The sequence below is a fragment of the Xiphophorus maculatus genome, chromosome 23, assembly GCF_002775205.1.
Source record: "Xiphophorus maculatus strain JP 163 A chromosome 23, X_maculatus-5.0-male, whole genome shotgun sequence".
NCBI lineage: Eukaryota > Metazoa > Chordata > Actinopteri > Cyprinodontiformes > Poeciliidae > Xiphophorus > Xiphophorus maculatus.
In genome coordinates, this window is record NC_036465.1 from 407,870 (window position 1) to 429,042 (window position 21,173).

Here is a 21,173-nt window from a genome sequence, read left to right on the forward strand (position 1 = left end):
AGAGTTATCTAGTTTACATTCCGTTGGAAATTAGTTGAAGTTATTTACAGTTCATTTTTATTTAAAACTAGTTTACAGATTGAATTAAGTAAAGTTCAGTCATATTTCTGAGATTAAAATTAAGTGAATTTTCAGTTAGTCATCCAATTAAATGGAACCGAACCGAACCGAACCGAACTGAACTCTGCGTTCTCCTGGATGGGATGAATAAAGATCTGATTCCTCGTCATGAAGATAATTTGTTTGTTTTATCTTAATCCAGTTTCTCTCTAATCACTTCTGAAGGCCGTTTACAGGAAGTCCAGGTCCAGTCGTGGTTCCGGTGCTGATACGCAGCCTCTCTCCAGAACCCGTCCTCCAACCGGGTTCTGGAGAGAGGCGGTGGTCCATCACCGCGAAAAGTCTTTTATTGTGAAACATCAGCTGGACTTTCTCTTATTATGAAAGTCTGAGGTGGAGAGTAACCCACCTGTCCGACACAAGAAGTAATTAGCTGTTATTGACCGGAAACTGCCCCGGGAAGACCTTTCAAAATAAAGGTCGTTTTATCCTGAAAGATTGATGGAGAAAAGCTTCATGTCATCCCACAGACGGTCCAGTTCTTCTCCTCGGAACCACGGGGGTGATGTGAGTCCGGTCCACATTACAGAACAATAATCCGGAACCACAACAGTAAAGTTATGAAGTAAAAACAGAATGAACACAGAGCAGCTGCTTCAGCAACCTGACCGAGGCTCGGGCTCTTATTGCGGCAGGGCAGACCGGAAGCAGCCTGATTGATGGCTGAGCATTGACCCGCTCAGGTCGGGATTTAGTCCCTCAGCTGCAGGTCTGACTGGCAGATGAAGCTGGAGGTAGAAGGAGAGAGTCCGGGACCGGAGAGAACCGAGCGAGACGGAGACGGAGAGGAAGACAGAGAGGAAGAGGAAGACGGAGAGGAAGACAGAGAGGAAGATAGAGAGGAAGATAGAGAGGAAGAGAGTTTATTCTCTGGAGACAGTGGCGTGTGACCGGAGAAACAGAAGCAGGAGCGTGAATCTGCGGGTTTCTGGCCCCGCAGAGTCTCATCAGAACCCCTAACCCGCAGAGCCGGAGCGGTGAGTCTCCAAACTGTGTTTGGTTCTGTTGGTTCTGCTTCAACTCGGTTCATTTTCTGACTTTGATCAAAGTTTGAATCTCGAAAAGTTCCAGAAAAACTTTTAAAAGACAGAAAGATGCAGTTGGTGGTTGAACCTCTGGGGGCGCTGTTTCAACATGTAGAGGTCTAATCTGAGGAGCTGAGATGTCCAAGGTTCTGATGGTTCTGTTTGATTCTGATGGTTCTGTTTGATTCTAATGGTTCTGATGGTTCAGTTCTGATCAGAACACGAGGAACCGATCAGCGCTGAAGGATTTGTTGGTTCGGTCCAAACATCAGATTTAGATCTGAGAGCAGAAGTTTGATCTGCTGCTTCCCTCCTGGTCCAGACTCTCTTTGGGTCAGCGGTTCTGGTCTGGATCAGCTGTTCTGGAGACATTTTGAAGGAAGTTCTTATGGGTTAGGTTCTGTTTTCAGTTTGACCTCTGACCCGTCCAGTTGAATCCAGGGATGAGGTTGTGTTTGTTCAGAACGTAGAACTGACCCGGTTCTGGATCCGTTTGTTCCCCGGGACGCTGGAGTTCTTCCCTCTGTGTAGCTGGAAGAAAAAGTTTCTCTCTGCTGTCAGCAGGAGTCGTTTGGACCCTGTTGGTTCCAGAGGATCCACCAGAACAGAACCAGGAAACGGTTCTGAGACGAAGCAGCAAAAGAAACAGTTTGGAGGTTTTGATCCAAACTACTGAGCCAGTACCTTTACTCCGATCCAGGTCAGGATCAGGGCAGAAGGTGGCGCCGCCTCTCAGTCCCATTGATCAGAACCCTGATTCAGGACTGTAGGTGGGTTCTGGTTCTGGATGATTCAATCACTGATGAACTCCCTCAGTCTGCCTTACTGAGACTGATTTGATCAGAGCCTGGCCCTCGTTGAAGTGGTTCAGAACCAGAACCTGTCTTCCAGGTATTTTCAGACCCAGCTTTGGACTGATTGCCTCAGTGACCTGATCATCAAAGTAACGTCAGTGGACCCGGATGTTTCCTGTCAGTCCAATCTTCAGGCTTCTGCTGTGATGAAGCGTGTCCAAGCAGCCGTCGGGTCTCCGTGCTGCTGGCTTGACCAGCGATGCTCCCCGGAGGCCCCGCGGTTCTGGAGACGGCAGTCCAACCGATCCCGTCTCCCAATGCAGATCCGGTTCTGCTGGTCCGGTCTGCCTGAGGCTGGCTCAGGCTTCAGGATTTTACCACTGATGAAGGCTAAGATGAGGAACCGTCTCTGGATTGCAGAAACAGGCTGGGATGGTGACTCCGGTCCGTGAGCCTTGGACCTGGACCTGTCCGGAGGCCGTATTCTCCTGAAGCTCCGATGGCGCCATCTGCCACTTCCTGCCTTGGTGCTGCTGGAGGAACACCTGGCATCAGGCGGCTTGGTTCTGGACTGCTAGGGAACGGATGACCGCGATCTCTGCCCGACGTGACCAGCAGAACCAGTGTCGGCGACCCGTCTGGATTTGAAGGGTCCATGTCCACAGGTGGGTCGGGTTCCTCTCCTGATCAGACCGTTCCCCATGTAGAGTGATGGAACCGTCCTACACCCGAAGTCCTCACGAGCCGGTTCGTTGGCCCCCTGCTGGCAGCCAGAAGTAACTGCGGCCCTCCAGGGGAACCGTGGCCTCTACCGGGGAGGGGGGTCATGTCATTGACACCATCCTGAGTTGGAGGGATTCCTGCAGGTTCTGGTTCATTTAACTCCCCACCATTTTTACTCGGCCCAGTTCATATCCTGTTTAAGAACCAAAGTACTGAGGAAGCGTGAGCAGCTGATGCTTTCTTGGGTCAAAGGTCATTTTGATACTAAAAAGCAGCAGCTCTTTTGTTTTTTCTAAACCTCATTCTGAACTTTTGCCATGAAGGTTATCAGGATGATGTTCTGGTTTCACAGAGAAGGAGAAGGTGATCCGGTACCGGTACCTCCTGGATGCTGTTCCCATGTGTGACCTCACAGCTGCAGTGTGTTTCACTGATCAGTGCTGACGCTGTGTGATCTGATAAGTGTGTGTGTGATCAGCAGTTTCACTATCAGCTGACCTTTAACCCCACCCTCTCTCCCTGCTTGTGTTTAACTCAGAGCGGGTGGCGGCCGGCCAGCAGTCCTGCACGGCGGCGGCTGCAGACATGTCCGTGTTCACACAGCTGGGCCTGCTGCTGTGGAAGAACTTCACCTACAGACGCCGACAGACGGTCAGGACACATCACTTCCTGCTCTGATCTGTCACTTCCTGTTCAGATCGTTCACTTCCTGCTCAGATCGTTCACTTCCTGCTCAGATCGTTCACTTCCTGCTCAGATCGTTCACTTCCTGCTCTGATCTGTCACTTCCTGCACAGATCTGTCACTTCCTGCTTAGATTGTTCACTTCCTGTTCAGATCTGTCACTTCCTGCTCAGATCATTCACTTCCTGCTCAAATCTGTCACTTCCTGCTCAGATCATTCACTTCCTGCTCAAATCTGTCACTTCCTGCTCAGATCGTTCACTTCCTGCTCTGATCGTTCACTTCCTGCTCAGATCGTTCACTTCCTGCTCTGATCGTTCACTTCCTGCTCTGATCTGTCACTTCCTGCTCTGATCTGTCACTTCCTGCTTGGATCGTTTACTTCCTGCTCAGATCATTCACTTCCTGCTCAGATCGTTCACTTCCTGCTCTGATCTGTCACTTCCTGTTCAGATCGTTCACTTCCTGCTCAGATCTGTCACTTCCTGCTCTGATCTGTCACTTCCTGCACAGATCTGTCACTTCCTGCTTAGATTGTTCACTTCCTGTTCAAATCTGTCACTTCCTGCTCAGATCGTTCACTTCCTGCTCAGATCGTTCACTTCCTGCTCTGATCTGTCACTTCCTGCTCTGATCTGTCACTTCCTGCTCTGATCTGTCACTTCCTGCTCTGATCTGTCACTTCCTGCTCGGATCGTTTACTTCCTGCTCAGATCATTCACTTCCTGCTCAGACTGTTCAGTTCCTGCTCAGATCATTCACTTCCTGCTCAGATCCTTCACTTCCTGCTCTGATCTGTCACTTCCTGCTCTGATCTGTCACTTCCTGCTCGGATCGTTTACTTCCTGCTCGGATCGTTTACTTCCTGCTCGGATCGTTTACTTCCTGCTCAGATCTGTCACTTCCTGCTCAGATCTGTCACTTCCTGCTCAGATCTGTCACTTCCTGCTCTGATCATTCACTTCCTGCTCAGATCTGTCACTTCCTGCTCTGATCGTTCACTTCCTGCTCTGATCGTTCACTTCCTGCTCTGATCGTTCACTTCCTGCTCTGATCGTTCACTTCCTGCTCTGATCGTTCACTTCCTGCTCTGATCGTTCACTTCCTGCTCTGATCTGTCACTTCCTGCTCAGATCTGTCACTTCCTGCCGGATCCGTCAGATTAAAGATGGTTTCCTTGATCTTCCACCTGGCGTTGAGCGGCTCTCTGATTGGCTGGTTCTAAGTTCCTTCCTTCCATTGTGGTTCTGATCCAGTTTGTCTCCAAATCTGGTTCTGATCCATCCATTAAATGTGTGCGTGTGTGTGTGTGTGTGTGTTTCAGCTCCAGCTGCTGGTGGAGATCATCTGGCCGCTCTTCATCTTCTTCATCCTCATCGCTGTGCGGCTCAACTACCCCCCCTATGAGCAGCATGAGTGTGAGTCCAGAACCAGAACCAGAACCCAGAGCGGTTCTATTCGCTCGCTCTGATAAGCTGTTGACAATCTGAAACCCGAGCCTTCACCATTTGGTTCTGTTGAACTGACCCGGTCCGTTTCAGATGGACGGGATGGGTTCCGCTGAAGTCGGTTCTGTTGGTTCTGTTTCTCTGAGGAGAACATTATGACCGGCTGCTGTGACTCGGACCCGTCCTCCTGTATTTATCGGATCTTTATGGTTCCTTGTCTCTCCGGAACCACAAAGGTCCGGTTGGTTCTTCCTCTGCACCAGGAAGTTGGCGTCCACCAATCAGGACGCAGCAGCCAACCCGGATCTCCGGTTCTCCTGGAGGTCCGACTTGGCGGTTCTGGACGGAACCGAACTGCTCTGTGTTCTGCTGCCAGATTCTTCCAGTTCCGGATCAGAACCGGTTCCGAATTCTGCTGGACTTGAAATCAGTACCTGTTGCTAGGCAACGTGTTTACAGACAAAAACCGGATCAGAACCGATCCACGGCTGAACAGAACCGCGGTGGTGTATTCAGGTTCCTCTAGGTCAGAACCTGCAGAACCAGAGCCGACCCGGTTCTGTTGAATAACAGAACCACTGAGCTCAGCAGGGATGACCCGGTCTGAGCGGGTCAGCTGGTTCTGCCCTATCAGCCTCGTGTCCAGCAGGGATAGAACCCGACCAGAACCGGACCTTGGCTCCAACCGACAGGAAGCGGGTCAGAGAACCGAACCAGAACCAGATGGGAGGGGGTTCTGTAGGTTCTGCTTCACCCTAAAGAACCCGGGTGCAGAGCGGGTCCAATCAGAACCAGATCCTTCCTCTGACCCAGATAACGGTCCAGTTAGACGGATCAGCTGGGTTTGGTACCAGAGCCAGATGTGACCCGGTTCTGATGTTCCATCAGGTCTGAACGGTTTGGTTCTGTTGGTTCTGAGGAACCCGGTGGTTGAATGTGGAGAACAGAACCGGGTCTGCTCTGGAGAGGAAGAATCAGAACCAGAACCAGAGCAGGAGCTCCTCAGGGTTTCTTATTGATTACTGGTCGGCCCGGCCCGGCCCGGCCCGGCCCGGCCGACCTGTGGACCCCAGAGGAGCTGCAGCTCTTATCTTATCAGCCGTGATTAGAAAACAGGCCAGTTGGCAGTCTGAAAGGTTCCTGATACCGGCCCGGCCCGGCTCAGCCCGAAGGTCCGATGCTGCTCTGCAGGTGATAACGGGTCCAACCAGATAAGGAGACGACCCGCAACCGGGCCGCTGCAGCAGAACCAGCAGAACCACATGGAGCTGAGAGAAGTTCTGATGGTCCGGATCCTGGAGGAGGCAGGATGAGGAGCTGGTTCTGGTTCTGCTACATTAGGGGACAGCCCACCTGGTGGAGGAGGGTTCTGTTCAGACGGTTCCTATTGAACCTGTTCTTGATCTGCTTTTATCTGCTGGGTCTGACGGAACCGACCCAACAGAACCAGTAATGAAGAGACTGACTGGGTTGATTCCTTCTCAGAACAAGGTCTGGGTCTGGGACCATTCTGGGTCAGAACCAGTCTCACTTACTGATTGGGTCCAGACAGAACCAGAACCAGGCAGAAAGTCTGTGGAACCTTCAGGACTCCGTGGTTCTGTTTGGGTCACTGAAACCATCAAACTGTTGATGTTTTCTTCACTTCCTGTTGCCTCACTTCCTGTCTGCAGGTCACTTCCCCAACAAGGCCATGCCGTCGGCGGGAACGTTGCCGTGGATTCAGGGGATCCTCTGCAACGCCAACAACCCGTGCTTCAGGAACCCGACGCCGGGCGAGTCGCCGGGCGTCGTCGGAAACTTCAACGACTCCATGTGAGTCCCAGACTTTTATTCTGAAAAACTGCTTCCTGTTCATAAATTACTTAATCAGAATGCTAATCTGAACAGACTCATCCACAGAGGTGATATCGGTCTGGTTCTGGTTCTGGTGTGCGCTGACCCGGTTATAGAAATGGGTTTTTGTTCTCCAGTCCTGAACCAGAACTTCCTGTTCAACATTCACTCCAGGTTTCCTTCTATTAAAGGACCAGATCAGTAGTTCTTTGAACTGAGTCAAAGAACTACTGATCCAGTTCTCTTTCTGAGTCTGAGTGGTTTATGTTCCTCAGGGAGGTTCTGGAACCATCGTCTGCGATCCAGAACCCTGTCTTGGTTCTGGTTCTGATGTGAACTCTGTTCTGTTTTCCAGAATTTCCCGCCTGTTTTCAGATGCCAAGAAGATTTTGCTCTACAGCCAGAACGACCGAAACCTGGAGGGCTTCAAGGAGCTGGCCCGGGCCCTGGAGGTTCTGCAGAGCAGCCGCTCAGGTAGAGACCGGGGGTCCGCAGGTCCGGTTCTGAGGTTCTGAGGTTCGGTTGCAGCTTCCTGCAGATGTTTTCAGGCTCATTGAACAAGAAGAATCTGGATCTTTTGTCCTGTATTCAGTGATTCAGTGGCTCAGTGTGTGTAGAGGGGGAGGGGGGCAGTTCCTTCTCTACTTGCCCCAACCTGCCCCCCTCCCCGCTTCAGAGCTTTTATTCCTCTGATCTGAGGAACTGCAGCGTCTGATTGGTCGGTCGGTGCTGGGCCGATGAGGGGGCGGGACAACGTGTCCCCACAGGTTTACCTGTGGATCAGCCAGGTGAGCTCACCTGGTCAGAGGGCAGAGCAGAACCAAGCAGAACCAGAATCACAGGGGTTAATGCTATGATGGACTGGATCAGAGCCAACACCAGGCCCAGTGGACCGGAGCAGATCGCTGGCTCTGCTGGAGCTCATTTAGCCAATCACATCACTGGGAGCTGCTGGTGTCAGACAGCTGGACCCGGTCCCCTGACTCCTGACCCGGTTCCCTGACCTGGTCCCCTGACTCCTGACCCGGTTCCCTGACCTGGTCCCCTGACCCGGTCCCCTGACTCCTGACCCGGTTCCCTGACTCGGTCCCCTGACCCGTCACTAAATTCAAGATGGCCGCCGTGGTTGTTTTGTAACATGTATCTTTGCGCTAAATTTGCTGACATGTTTCCCAGATGACGATTATTGTTTGTGTCACATAATAGACTAATGGTGTGATTTTTCAAGATGGCCACCATGGTTGTAATGGAGAATATATGTTTGCTCTAAAATCAGCTGAAGTTATCACCAGTGGTGGGTAGAGCTAGTCAAAAAGTTAGCTTCACTAGCCATTAATTTGCTAAACAAGACTCTGAGCTACACTGTGCTTAGCAGAAGCTAATCCTAAACTGCTAAACCTGTAAACAAGTTAGCATAAGCTAACACTAACCATTCAGTCTGCCTCAATCTGTCTCTCTTCTCCTTCCTGTTCTGAGATTCGCTAACAGTAAAATCCTCAGTTTCTGATTCTGCTGCATTTTGTCACGTTAAATAATAACAACAATAACTGGTTTAAAAGGCTCAAAAATGGAAATATTTAGGTGTTAATATTACTAAAAATTTCAACAAAATATACAAAGTAAATTATGGTACTATGACTAATAAAGTTAAAAATAACCTGGACAAATGGCTCCCCTGACGCTCGATTTGTACAACCGAATAGAAATCATAAAAATGATAATTTTACCTCAACTGTTGTTCCTTTTTCAATCTTTATCAGTAGAAATTCCTACCAAGCAGTTTAATGATGGAACCGGATCATCTCCAGGTTTATATGGCAGAATAAGAAACCAAGGGTCTGTGATAAAACCTTACAGTTACCAAGAGATAAAGGAGGAATGTCGCTCCCATGTCTGGAAAATTATTACACAGCAGCACAACTGCAATTCGCGGTTTACTGGTGTGAAGAGGATTATGAAGCAAAATGGAAAAAACTAGAATTAAGTCAAACTGAAACCCATACAAGCTCTGCTGGGGGATAAAACCTGGAGACTATAGATGCAGGTGAGTTGAGTGTTTCCACAAAAGTCCCTCTCAGCATCTGGTTTAGAGAGTTTTCCACTTTTAGAGAGGAAAACGAGGTTATTAAGAAGGATGGAGCATGATAGGGATTTTGTACCAGCACAACTTGACTCCAAATTCAATCAACTAACCAGAAAAGACGTGACATCACACTGCGTGATTTCTTCTGGAGCTGAGCTGGAAAGTTTCCAACTGCAGGAAAAATTTGACCTTGACAAACGAGACTTTTTCAGATACCTGCAGCTCAGGCAGCACTTTAATAAGAACATTAAAATATTGGAAAACAATGATCAGGACCTCATTAATATCTTTATTGATGCTTATAAAGGTAAATCTTATAAGAAGAGGCTGTCCAGACTATATGTGTGCTTAGCAAATAATAAAACAACATCTACATTATATATTAAAAATACACGGGAAAAGGAGGCTAAGCTAACGCTGACGGAGGACGAGTGGCTCAACATCTGCCAGACGAACTCCACCAGCTCAGGACACTGGAGGGAATTTTCATGGAAGAATATTGTTAGGTTTTTTATAACCCCCAAAAGAACATTTTCTCAGACCGGAAGAGCTGAGTCTGGGCAATGTTGGAGACGATGTAACAATATGATGGCTGACCACTTTCATATTTTCTGGGACTGCCCATTGATTTATCCCTATTGGCTAAAGGTGGCCAAAGAGATAAAAGTAATTCTTGGTTTTGAAATAGAGCACAATTTTAAAATTATATATTTAAGTAATTTACCAAATGGACTCAACACTCAGGATAAAATATTACAGACAGCAGGAAAGAAATCATTAACAAGAAAGTGGCTCAGTGGGAGCCGACTGGTCAGCCACTGTAGAAGAAATACATGAAATGATTTCCTTCTCCATAAGACTCCAGGAAAACAAAATCCAAAAATATTGGTTGAAATGGTTAATATATAGGAACTAGAAAGTAAGTAGAGTATCAATAATTCATTATTCGGGGCAGCAGCTGGAGTTTGGTAGAACTTTCTGCACAGAAACTCCCACCTGTTTGACTCTTCATGAAACTTTACATTAATTGTAACCAGTTCACCTAAAATCTGATTCACTTTTGTTTTGCTGTGATGTTTTGCTGCCCCCCCTCCCCTCTGGTGACCTCTCTGCCCCCCCGGTGACCTCTCTGCTCTGACTGCTGTTTGTGCTTGTTGCGATTTTTTCTTATTTCTTCTTCTTATTTTCTCTCCTTTTTCTTCTTGTTGTGTTTTGCCATGTATAAAAATCTCATCAAAAATAAAGTATGAAAAAAATGGCCGCCCCCTCTTGAAAAATGTCCCAGTCCTCTCAGAGCGACCCGGTTGGACCCAGTATTTCCATCCTTTGACCTAAACCAGGTGACGTTTATCATCTGATCTGTTCTAAAGGTCGGAGATGAGAGGAAGACGTCTTGGTTCTGGTTCTGTTCTGATGTCTCTGTGTTTTGGCTCCTTGGAGATGAATCTCCGTTTGATATTGCGCCGCCGGCTCTGAGCGGTTCTGATTGGACCCGGACAGCAGCGCTGCAGACGTGCGTAGCGGCGGCCGCCTGTTGGGACCTGCAGCAGGAAGGTGGGCGTGAAACGGGGGCTTCATTCACACGAAGAGCAAATAACCGAGCGGAAAGTTTGGAGACGTGCGAAGACCTGCAGCTCCTGCGCCGAGCCTCTCACCCAAACCCCAGGCTGTTGACTGACGCCCAAATAAGGCCGGCGCTTCCTGGTTCTGATGTCACAGCGGCTCAAACCTCATCATGAAACCATGACGACAGTTTCATCAGCTGTTTTCTCTCCAGTTCCTGATCAGAACATGATTTACCCAGAGTTCTGTCTGCAGGATCTTTAGCCCTGCGTTTTGTCTGCAGGTCAGAGCGTGTCAGTGGAACCTGGGAGTCCTGGCCGGCTTGAATGAAACTCTGTGATTTACTGATGCGTTTTGTCCCAGCAGGCTGTCCCCTGGTCTCCCAGGACGTTGGCATGTCCCAGCGGGGCCGCGGCGGCATAGTTAAAGCACAAAGCGGAGGATTTAGAGGACGTGGAGGATTTGGTGTTGAGTTTCTCTGAGCTGTTTGTCTCTTTTCCTCCCACAGGTTTCAAGCTGAAGCATTTCCTGCGAGACAACGAGACGCTTTCCAACTTCCTGCAGAGGAACGCCTCGCTGTCCCGACACGCCGCCCTGCAGATCGCCGAGGCCGACATCGACCTGGAGCAGGTGAGCCGCCACCGACGCCGCCCAGTGTGAGCCCAGCTGGACCAGGAGTCATGTTCTGGTTCTGTCCCAGGTCGTCCTCAGAGGCTGGGGCGTCCACCTGAGGGACATGTGTCCCCGCAGCGGCGGGACGGCCGACATGAAGGACTTCGTCGCCATCGGAGACCAGCAGGTGGCGGCGCAGGTGCAGGAAATCCTCTGCCAGGCTCCGCCCACCTGGCTGGACCGAGCCGAGCAGAACTTCATGAGCAACCTGGACTTCTTTAAACCCATCCGGGTAAGAGCAGAACCGTTCTGGTTCTGGAGGCTGGTCCGGTTTTCAGAGTCGGAACTAGAACAGCACATGCTCCAGATCGGTGTGGTGGATAATTCTGGACCAGAACCGGGTCAGACCACTGGCTTTGGGTTCTGGTTCTGGTAGAGTCGGTCTCTTCTTCCAGGAGAGACCAGAACCTTGAGGTGGTTCTGATCACACACCGGGTACATTTGATCTGGACCAATGGTTCTGTGCTGCAACCTGGACCCGTCCGGACCTGCAGAACCGGGTCTGTTCTGTGTTGAAGGTTGGGTTCTGTCTGCCAGGCTCCGCCCCGTGCTGCTCGGCGCCAGGCGACCCGGTCCAGGTGACTCGGCGTCTCTGGGCTGCGTGGGAGGAGGCGTGCCACGGCCCGCCCGGCCCGCCTCCCTGCAGGCCCGGTTTCTGTAGCCTGGAGACCCGTTTAGACGCTCCGGCGGTTCTGAAGGAGCGGGGTGTCGGCCGGGCTTTGGACCGCTTTGTTTACACGGAGCTGTTGGCACGGGAAGCTGTTTCCATGGCAACAGAGACATTTCCTCGGGGAGGTGAGCCGGGGACCGGCGGCTGAACAGAACCGCGGTCCGTTTAGGACCAGAACCAGCAGCAAAACGGGTCAGCTGGAGGTTCCGAACAAGGACGGGTCCAGAAGAATTCACTTATTAATGAAGAGTCAGAATCTGAACCCGGGTCTGCTTGTGTGTGTGTGTGTGCAGAGGGACGTCCGGTCGGACCCGGAAGCCGTTCAGAAGGTCGCCGGCGCCATCAACAACCTCCTGGTCAGTCTGGGTTCTCTGGCCGTCGAGGTGAGTTCTGATCCGATCCAACAGAACCAGCAAGTCCGGAGAAACCGTGTCCTGCAGCTGGACTTGTCCCCTCCGTGTCCCTCGGACGAACAATAAAGTTTTCATATTTCTTGTTAGGATGACAGACATTTTCCAAGATGGCCGCTGTTGTTGAGTCTTTTAAACAATTATTCCCATAAAATTTTCCCTATTTTATGGCAACATAAATAAATCTGGTTTTGATCAGTGACGTCAGTCTGACCAGGTTTTTCAGGAAGGAGTAATCTAACGCGTTACTCTTTCAAGTCCAGTAATCAGATTAAAGTTACTTATCGAAACCACTTTGCGTTACTATTTTCTGTTGTAATTTAATTTGATTTGCTCTATGAATCTTGATTAGCGACCGCCGTTTCCGTGCGACAGTATCCGCAGCGACACAAACAAACGATGGAGAGAGATGCGCATTTTGTTGCTGGAAAAACAGGAACTATTTTGAGTTTCTGTCGCCAAGTCCGATTATTATAAGCACCTTTGGGCTTGTTTTTTCTAAAGTCGCTTGCTAATTTAATGAGTCGCGGTTTTGGGCTTGGAAATAAGCAGACAGAAACCCCAGAATGTGTCTGACGTCCAGGTAGTTTTAGTCCGACTCTCCTTGTCCATCATTTCCCAGATGATCCGTCCCGCTGCATCTTTGTTAATGTCAAGTTAATATATAGCCTGTGAACGACGTCGCGCTTCGCGCTGCGCTCCAGAAAACATGGAGACTAAGATGAGCAGCGCAATAAACGTGAAAACAGCCACGAATGATCGAGTCCGTAATGCTGTGCAACTAAACGCCATTATAATCATTAATATTAAGATAAGTGTCACAAATCTGTGCAGGAGCCATCTGAGTTGTGGAGTCGTGGGAGGTTTGCTGCGCTGCGACAGCAAACACAGGGCCGTAACGCAGAACCTGGAGGCTGGGGCAGGGAGGGGGGGAAATCAAATCCTACTTAGTTTTCCAGATAATAGTGCAACACAGAAAAACAGGCTAAAATGACTAAAGTTGTTTTGTACTGTTGTAACCGTTAAACAGGCTCCCTTCAGTTCAACCTTAGAAATGGAGACATTGTTGATGTTACCGTTATGAAATAACTTGAAGCTAAATATTGGCCAAGCTCAACGTAATTTTCACAGCGTTGTTGTTGGCAGCTGCTGAAAGTAACTAAAAAAGTTACTTTTAGTGTAACTGAGTTACTTTCCAAATCAAGTAATCAGTAATCCAAGTTACTTTTTCAAGGAGTAATCAGTAATCCGATTAAAGTTACTTTTCAAAGTAACTATGCCATCACTGGTCCTGAGGATTTAAATAATAGCAGAATCAGGAAGTGAGAACTTTGCTGTTAGTGAGTCTCAGACCAGGAGATGAAGATGAAACATGGAGATTAGCATTAGCTTCCGTTTATTTTTTAATTTCCTTTTTGTTTAGAGGTTTACCATTTGCTTCTGTTATTTTATGTGTTTAGTGGTTTAGCATTAGCATAGCTAAGACTCTTGTTCAGTGAATTAGTGGTTAGTGAGTCTAACTTTTGTGGTTAGCATAGCTCAGCTGATTTTATTTGAAGTATTTATTCTCCATTACAACCATGGCGGCCATTTTGAAAAAAATCCACCAGAAAAAGGAAACACAAGATCAAAATAATATAAATGTTTTCTATGCTTCAGAAGATGAAGGTTATGATGCGACACCAAACACTAATATTAGATAAATAATTTTCCATGACTACCATGGCAACCATCTTGTAAAATCAAAACAGATCAGTAAATATGATTTCTATGGGTCCAATTATGTGTGATTTGACACCAAAAGTATTCCTCACTGGTAAATATTGGCAAATTTAGTGCAACGATACTTTTCAGACCCTGGCAGCCATCTTGAATTTTCTGTGTGTTTTCTTTTTTAAACAGCCATGTTCGGTTCTTCTGTCCACATGTGAAAGATTTAGCAGAAATATTAAACCTGCTGCTCTGTTAGTGGACTGGTGTCGCCGTGTCCCTCGGTGGACGGACCTGTCCCTGAGTGGACCCGGTGCCGCAGGGTTCACTCGGCAGCTGGACGGGTCCAGATGAAAGACAGACAGCTGAACAAAGACGGGTGTCTCAGCGTGTCCCCAGTCTCTTCAGGGAACAGGACAACAAACACACAGCATCTGTCCACGACCTGCTGGGACGGCAGGGGTCACAGCGGGGTCACAGGGTTCATTCAGCCAGCTTCATCAGAACCAGAACCAGTAGAGACACACTCCAAAGTATTCCCACCCTTAAACGTCTCCAGACGTCCCAAACGTCCCGACAGTGGAGCAGGACCCTGAAGACGAAGAAACGTGATTCATGGTTCAGCTGTTGATCTGAAAAGTGTGGGGTGCATGTGATTTCAGAACTGCAGCAGAACCTCCTCTGGGGTTGGTCTCCATTTGAACTGGGTTTTATTTTGAGGTGTCAGAGGAATAAAGGTCCAGAGAACAATCATAAATTAAAGCCATGAATTCTTGCAGGGTGTGAATACTTTAGCCAACAACAGCTCTTCAGCCGCTGACCTTCGACCTTTTGGTTGATACGGACAACTAGAGGAATGTTGTCAGTTCTTCTGATCGATCTGGACTTTAAAATGTTTGGAGAACAGACCGGGCCTTCTCCAGAACATCCGGGTCAGCTCTACCGGCGACTCACATGTCACATGAAGTCACGTGACCTCCCTCCTGACAGGAAGTGCTCAGGTGAGCAGCGGTTCCTCCCAGTTCACCTGGCTCTGGATAACCAGGCCCAGAACTGGTCCAGTTCCCATTGGACCAGCGCCAACACAGCAGGCCCGGTTCTGACCCACCTGCAGCCTGCTGCTGGTTCTGGAGAGGTACTGTGTGTTCTCTGGCACCCCCCTCAGGGAAAGAGGAGCGCTGCAGCGACTCATGAGGAGGGAAGGTTCTGCAGATCCTGATGGAAAGACCTGGACCCGGCTGCTCTGACCCGGCTGCCGGACTGATGTTCTGGTTCTGACACAGAAACTCAGAACTGGATCTCCTGACCAGGAGCAGATCTGTGACCTGCAGTGACCCCTCCACTACAGGTCACTGCAGGTCGGAGGAAATGAACCGCTCAACCAAGAACAACCAATAAGAAGAGGGTCTTAGCGCTGTCAATCAAGCTAATGTACAAGCTAATGACTGCTAAATGTGCCAATGGTGGAGAAACAAATCAGTTTATCTGCCATGCTAATTAGCCTTAGCTTTAATGACAGGCTGCTGTGGTGAACCAGCTGTAACATAAGTCAATCATGCACATACAGGAGCTTGATTGTCAGCACTAAGACCTGCCTCAAAGACCAAAGGTTTTAGTTTTTTCAGACTCAAACTGTAGCAACATAATGAGAATTTTAACAAACATGTAAAAAACATTTTTAGAAAAGTTCTAAACTGCAGGTTTGTGTTTGCTCTGGTTCTCCACTGATTCTGGTGGTTCTGATGGTTCTACTGTCAGCCAAACGGAACCTGTGAATGTTCCGTGTTCTGACCCGGTCCTGCAGAACCTCCCGTCAGGTGTCTGTTTTGTGTGCAGCTGGCCGGGATGAAGAGCTGGGTGGACCTGCGGAACGAGATCGTGTTCCTGACGCGGAACGCCACGGCGTCGCCCAGCGTCCTCTACAAGGCCGTCTCCAGGATCGTGTGCGGCCACCCGGAGGGCGGCGGCCTGCAGATCAAATCCCTCAACTGGTACGAAGACAGCAACTACAAGGCTCTGTTCGGCAACCACAACGGCAGCGAGGACGCCGCCGCCGCGCTCTACGACAACTCCTCCAGTGAGTCCCCACTAACTAGTTCTGACTGGTTCTTACTGGGTCTGGCTGGTGTAATGCAGCTTGTTACTGTGAAAATCTTTCAAGGATGGATAATGGTATGAAAATCTGCACATTCATCCCTCAGATGTTTTTCATATTTCCCATCAGCCACCTGTATTTCAAGATGACGACTGTTTTTCAACATGGCCCCCATTTTTGAGTCTTTCCAACCAATTATAAAATTTGTAAATTATAAAACTATAAAATGTTCCCTATTTTGATGACTCATCAGATGTTTTCCACTTTATTGGCTCTATTCATAGTTTGGCTCTTGTGGGAACCATTTTCCTGACACACGCTACGTTGTGGGGACCCACTGCTCCTTGTGGGACCGAAACCTGGGCCCCACAAGGGGAAACGGTATTTTTGGGTCAGGGGTCAGATTTAGGACTAAAGTGTGAATTGAGTTTTGGTTGGTTAGGATTAGGCTGTAGAAATGAATGGAAGTCAATTGAAAATCCCCACAAAGACAGCCACGCAAACGTGTGTGTGTGTGTGTGTGTGTGTGTGTGTGTGTGTGTGTGTGTGTGTGTGTGTGTGTGTGTGTGTGTGTGTGTGTGTGTGTGTGTGTGTGTGTGTGTGTGTGTGTGTGTGTGTGTGTGTGTGTGTGTGCGCGCGCGCGCGGTGCAGCTCCGTTTTGCAACAACCTGGTCCAGAACTTGGACTCCAACCCGATGTCCCGGATGATCTGGCAGGCCCTGAAGCCTCTGCTGTTGGGGAAGATCCTGTACACCCCCAACACTCCGGCCACCCAGAGGATCATCCACGAGGTATGATGTCACTTCCTGTCAGATAGCAGCAGGAGGAGCTGCAGCCTGTGTGATGGTGGCTCTGCGGTGCCTTCAGGTGAACCGGACCTTCCAGGAGCTCGGTGTGTTCAGGGACCTGGGCGGCATGTGGGAGGAGATGAGACCCAAAGTGTGGGACTTCATGGAGAACAGCCAGCAAATGGATGTAATCAGGGTAAATAGGCTCAGCCCACCACTCATTCAGCCTGTCATTAAGGGGGAGGAGCATAAGAGGCTCCACCCACCAGGTCACCTGTAGGTCACTGATTGTCTCCTCCCTCAGACTCTGCTGAAGAACAACATCACTGCCAGCTTCTTCCACGCTCAGCTGGCCGGCACCGATTGGACCGTGGCCGACGTCACCAACTTCCTGTCCAAGCAGCCGGCAGAGCTGCCCGGTGGCACCCTCACCTGGAGGGAGGTGTTCAATGAGACCGACCAAGCCATCATGAGCATTTCTCACTTCATGGAGGTCAGTGAGGTTCTGCTGGTTCCGATCCGGGTGTCGGACCCACCCCATTGCGGCGGACCGGACCTGACTCATCTTTGTCTCCGTCAGTGTGTGAACTTGGACAAGCTGGAACCAGTGTCCACTGAGGAGCGGCTCGTCAACCGCTCCATGGTTCTGCTGGAGGACCGGAAGTTCTGGGCCGGGATCGTTTTCCCTGACATCGGACCCAACGCCACCGAGCTGCCGCCAAAGGTCAACTACAAGCTGCGCATGGACATCGACAACGTGGAGCGGACCAACAAGATCAAAGACGCGTAAGTCACTCGGGTTCTGGTGGGTGGCTCCCAGCTGGAGGCGGTTCTAGACCGGTTCTGGTTCCTAATGAAACCGGATCTGCTTCCTGCTGAGACCAGTTCTGGTTCTGGAAGCGGTTCTGACTTTGTTTCATGGCCCTGTTCTCCTGGTTTTGATGTTCCACCTGTTCTGTCTCTTTCTCCTCCAGTTACTGGGACCCGGGTCCTCGGGCCGACCCGTTTGAGGACATGCGGTACATCTGGGGCGGGTTCTTGTACCTGCAGGATGTCATTGAGCAAGGCATCGTCAGAGCGCTGACCGGCATCAAGGAGAAGACCGGCGTCTACATCCAGCAGATGCCGTATCCGTGCTACGTGGACGACATGTAAGGCCACTGTGACGACTCAGCTCGTCTCACCGTGTCCACACAGTCTCTGTACCGACTCGTCACAGTACCCACGTGGTACTGGTGGTTTCAACACGTCTTGGTACTGGTGCGTCTCTGCACCGAGTCGTCGCTGTACTGACTGGTCTCACCGTGTGCCTGCAGCTTCCTGCGGGTGATGAGCCGCTCCATGCCGCTCTTCATGACGCTGGCCTGGATGTACTCGGTGTCCATCATCCTGAAGAGCGTGGTGTATGAGAAGGAGGCGCGGCTGAAGGAGACCATGAGGATCATGGGCCTGGACAACGGCATCCTGTGGCTGAGCTGGTTCATCAGCAGCCTGGTTCCGTTGCTCGTCAGCGCCGCACTGCTGGTTCTGGTTCTGAAGGTAATGGCCTGAACTGGGTCTGGACCGACGTCTCCTAGGAAGTCGCTGACATTTGTGCTTTGGACTCTGCAGAAGGGGAACCTGCTGCCCTACAGCGACCCTGGCATCATCTTCGTCTTCCTGGGATCGTACGCCGTGGTCACCATCATGCAGTGCTTCCTCATCAGCACCGTGTTCGCTCGCGCCAACCTGGCCGCTGCCTGCGGAGGCATCATCTACTTCACCCTCTACTTGCCCTACGTCCTCTGCGTTGCCTGGCAGGACTACATTGGATACGGAGTCAAAGTGTTTGCTGTGAGTTGGCCCGCCTTGCTTTGCCGATGCTGCATGTTGATTAGCCAGAAAGGTCACGTGTCCTCTCATCCCGTAGAGCCTGCTGTCCCCCGTGACCTTTGGCTTCGGCTGTGAGTACTTTGCGCTGTTTGAGGAGCAGGGAGTCGGGATCCAGTGGAAGAACCTGGTGTCGAGTCCTCTTCAGGAAGATGAGTTCAGCCTCCGCACCACCATCATCATGATGTACTTTGACTCCTTCCTGTACGGAGTCCTCACCTGGTACATCGAGGCCGTGTTTCCAGGTAACACCCCAGTGAGTCTGACCTCTGAAAGATTCCAGCAGACTGCTGATGCTCGTCCTGTCGGTCCTCAGGTCAGTACGGCATCCCTCGGCCCTGGTATTTCCCCTTCTCCAAGTCCTACTGGTTTGGAGAGGAGGGGAAGTCCAACAAGCTTCCACTGAACCGGAAAGGAAACGCTGCAGGTGAGAACCATTGGACTCTCTGCAACACTTGAGAGCATCAAGAAAAGTACTTGACTAGAACTAGAGGAAGCTTTTACTATGAAAGAGACTTCCTGTTTCCAGCTGTGTGTGTGGAGGAAGAGCCGGCCCACTTGGAGCCGGGAGTCTACATCGAGAACCTGGTGAAGGTTTACCGTCACGGAAAGAAACTGGCCGTGGACGGACTGACTCTGGGATTCTACGAGGGACAAATCACCTCCTTTCTGGGACACAACGGCGCTGGAAAGACCACCACAATGTGAGTGTTGGACCGGACCTGTCAGAACCTGAGTGAGAGGCAGGTCCAGGTCCATGGGCAGGGATGGTTCTGAAACGGGTACAGGGTTTTAATGTGGATGAAGGGTTCTTTATCACTTCATCCACATTAAAGGGCTCTGGGAGTTTGTCCTGCAATCGGTGGGTTGCCAGTTCGATCCCCGGTCTGTTGTTGTACCCTTGGGCAAGACTCTTCTCCTACCTTGCTTTCTGGTGGAGGGGCCAACAGGTGGCGCCGGTGCATGGCAGCTTGGCCTCTGCTAAGCTGTGGCTACTGTGCAGTAGCTCTCCACCATCAGAGGGTGAATGGCTTTGGAGTCCTCTGGACTTGATAAAGTGCTTTACAAATGCAAGCTAGCTCACCTGTTTAGAGGATCAAGGATGGTTCTGATGCAGGTTCAGGGTCTATAATGGAAGGTCAGGGGTCAGGGAGGAGTAGAGGCAGGTGAAGTCGCAGAGAGCCAGGATCTTTAGCCCCTCTTACCCCCCTGCAGGTCCATCCTGACCGGCCTGTTCCCGCCGACCTCTGGCACCGCCTACATCCTGGGGAAGGACATCCGGACAGATCTGAGCGCCATCAGGCAAAGCCTGGGCGTCTGTCCTCAGCACAACGTCCTCTTCAGCATGTGAGTTCTCCCCGCCTTAGCAGCCAGGAACTCCTTCCTCTTTCCACTGATCGGTCACGTGACCCGGTGTGTGGCCCCGCCCCCTACAGGCTGACGGTGGAGGAGCACATCTGGTTCTACGCGCGGCTCAAAGGGCTGTCAGAGGAGCAGGTGTCAGCTGAGATCGAGCACATCCTGCAGGACACGGGGCTGCCTCACAAGCGGCACTCCAGGACCAGCACGCTGTCCGGCGGCATGCAGAGGAAGCTGTCGGTCGCCCTGGCCTTTGTCGGGGGGGCCAAGGTGGTGATCCTGGACGAGCCCACGGCCGGAGTCGACCCCTACGCCCGCAGAGGCATCTGGGACCTGCTGCTGAAGTACCGGCAGGGTGAGGCTCTCTGGTTGGTTGGTTGGTCTGCTGCTGCTGGGTTTGGTCTCAGGCAGATTAAACGTCCCCCTTCACCCCCGTCAGGCCGGACCATCATCCTGTCCACTCACCATATGGACGAGGCGGACATCCTGGGGGACCGCATCGCCATCATCTCCCACGGCAAGCTGTGCTGCGTGGGCTCGTCTCTGTACCTGAAGACGCAACTGGGGACGGGATACTACCTGACGCTGGTGAAGAAGGAGGCGGAGCCATCGCTCAGCTCCTGCAGGAACTCGTCCAGCACCGTGTCCTTCACCAAGAAGGTTGGTTCCAAGCTTAGCATTCGCATACATGAACAGAATGGTGGTGTACACTTAACATGCAGAGACACAAATTCTAGACAATTTACCACAATATATTTTTTCCATTTAAAGCCACAGTTTGTAACTTTTACAAAGAATTTGTTTTTATGTATTTGTCCAAACTCCCATCATGTTTGTGAGACAGATAATCTGATAACCTGTGATCAGATTGACCTCCTCCCTGAGCTGCTGTTACCATCTGAAGAAATAGGCCAAAAACAACCGATCAGAGCCAGGAGGCGGGGCTTAGCGCTGTCAATCAGCCACATGTACTTGATGCTAAATGTGCTGATAGTGGAGAAGCAACGTACCATTACAGAGAAACTGTTTATCTGCCATCATCAATTACTATGCTAAGTAGCCTAACAAGCTGTGTTTGTTTCAGCGCCACACAGAGGATGATTGACAGCGCTAAGACTTGCCTTTATCCAAAACATCTGCATGTGTTTGAACATCATGGCATGAGTGGTCACATGGTTCCTGTTTAATCCGCTGACCGTCTGGATGTGGTTTCAGGACGAGGAGAGCGCCTCGGTCAGCAGCAGCGACGCTGGACTCGGCAGCGACCATGAAAGTGAGGCAGCCGCCATCGGTGAGCTTCCTGTTTCTGTGCAGCATTTGATTC

The 21,173-nt window shown here is 50.5% G+C and overlaps 1 protein-coding gene across 2 annotated transcripts in view; it reads left to right on the plus strand.

Moving 5' to 3' along the window:
• The first annotated feature begins 880 nt into the window (after positions 1-880).
• Positions 881-21,173, plus strand: part of LOC102236954 (ATP-binding cassette sub-family A member 1-like) — a 41,060-nt gene continuing 20,767 nt past the window's right edge. For both annotated transcript variants that reach the window (XM_023328353.1, XM_023328354.1), the window contains exons 1-23: positions 881-1,097; positions 3,201-3,313; positions 4,671-4,764; positions 6,468-6,609; positions 6,986-7,104; positions 10,785-10,906; positions 10,977-11,180; positions 11,912-12,001; positions 15,575-15,815; positions 16,485-16,624; positions 16,701-16,817; positions 16,926-17,114; positions 17,202-17,407; positions 17,596-17,772; positions 17,938-18,160; positions 18,233-18,454; positions 18,531-18,735; positions 18,807-18,917; positions 19,020-19,194; positions 19,706-19,837; positions 19,927-20,204; positions 20,289-20,509; positions 21,065-21,140. In XM_023328353.1, coding sequence (XP_023184121.1) covers positions 3,248-3,313; positions 4,671-4,764; positions 6,468-6,609; positions 6,986-7,104; positions 10,785-10,906; positions 10,977-11,180; positions 11,912-12,001; positions 15,575-15,815; positions 16,485-16,624; positions 16,701-16,817; positions 16,926-17,114; positions 17,202-17,407; positions 17,596-17,772; positions 17,938-18,160; positions 18,233-18,454; positions 18,531-18,735; positions 18,807-18,917; positions 19,020-19,194; positions 19,706-19,837; positions 19,927-20,204; positions 20,289-20,509; positions 21,065-21,140 — 3,550 coding nt within the window. In that variant the 5' untranslated portion in view covers positions 881-1,097; positions 3,201-3,247. The remainder of the gene's footprint in view (positions 1,098-3,200; positions 3,314-4,670; positions 4,765-6,467; positions 6,610-6,985; positions 7,105-10,784; positions 10,907-10,976; positions 11,181-11,911; positions 12,002-15,574; positions 15,816-16,484; positions 16,625-16,700; positions 16,818-16,925; positions 17,115-17,201; positions 17,408-17,595; positions 17,773-17,937; positions 18,161-18,232; positions 18,455-18,530; positions 18,736-18,806; positions 18,918-19,019; positions 19,195-19,705; positions 19,838-19,926; positions 20,205-20,288; positions 20,510-21,064; positions 21,141-21,173) is intronic.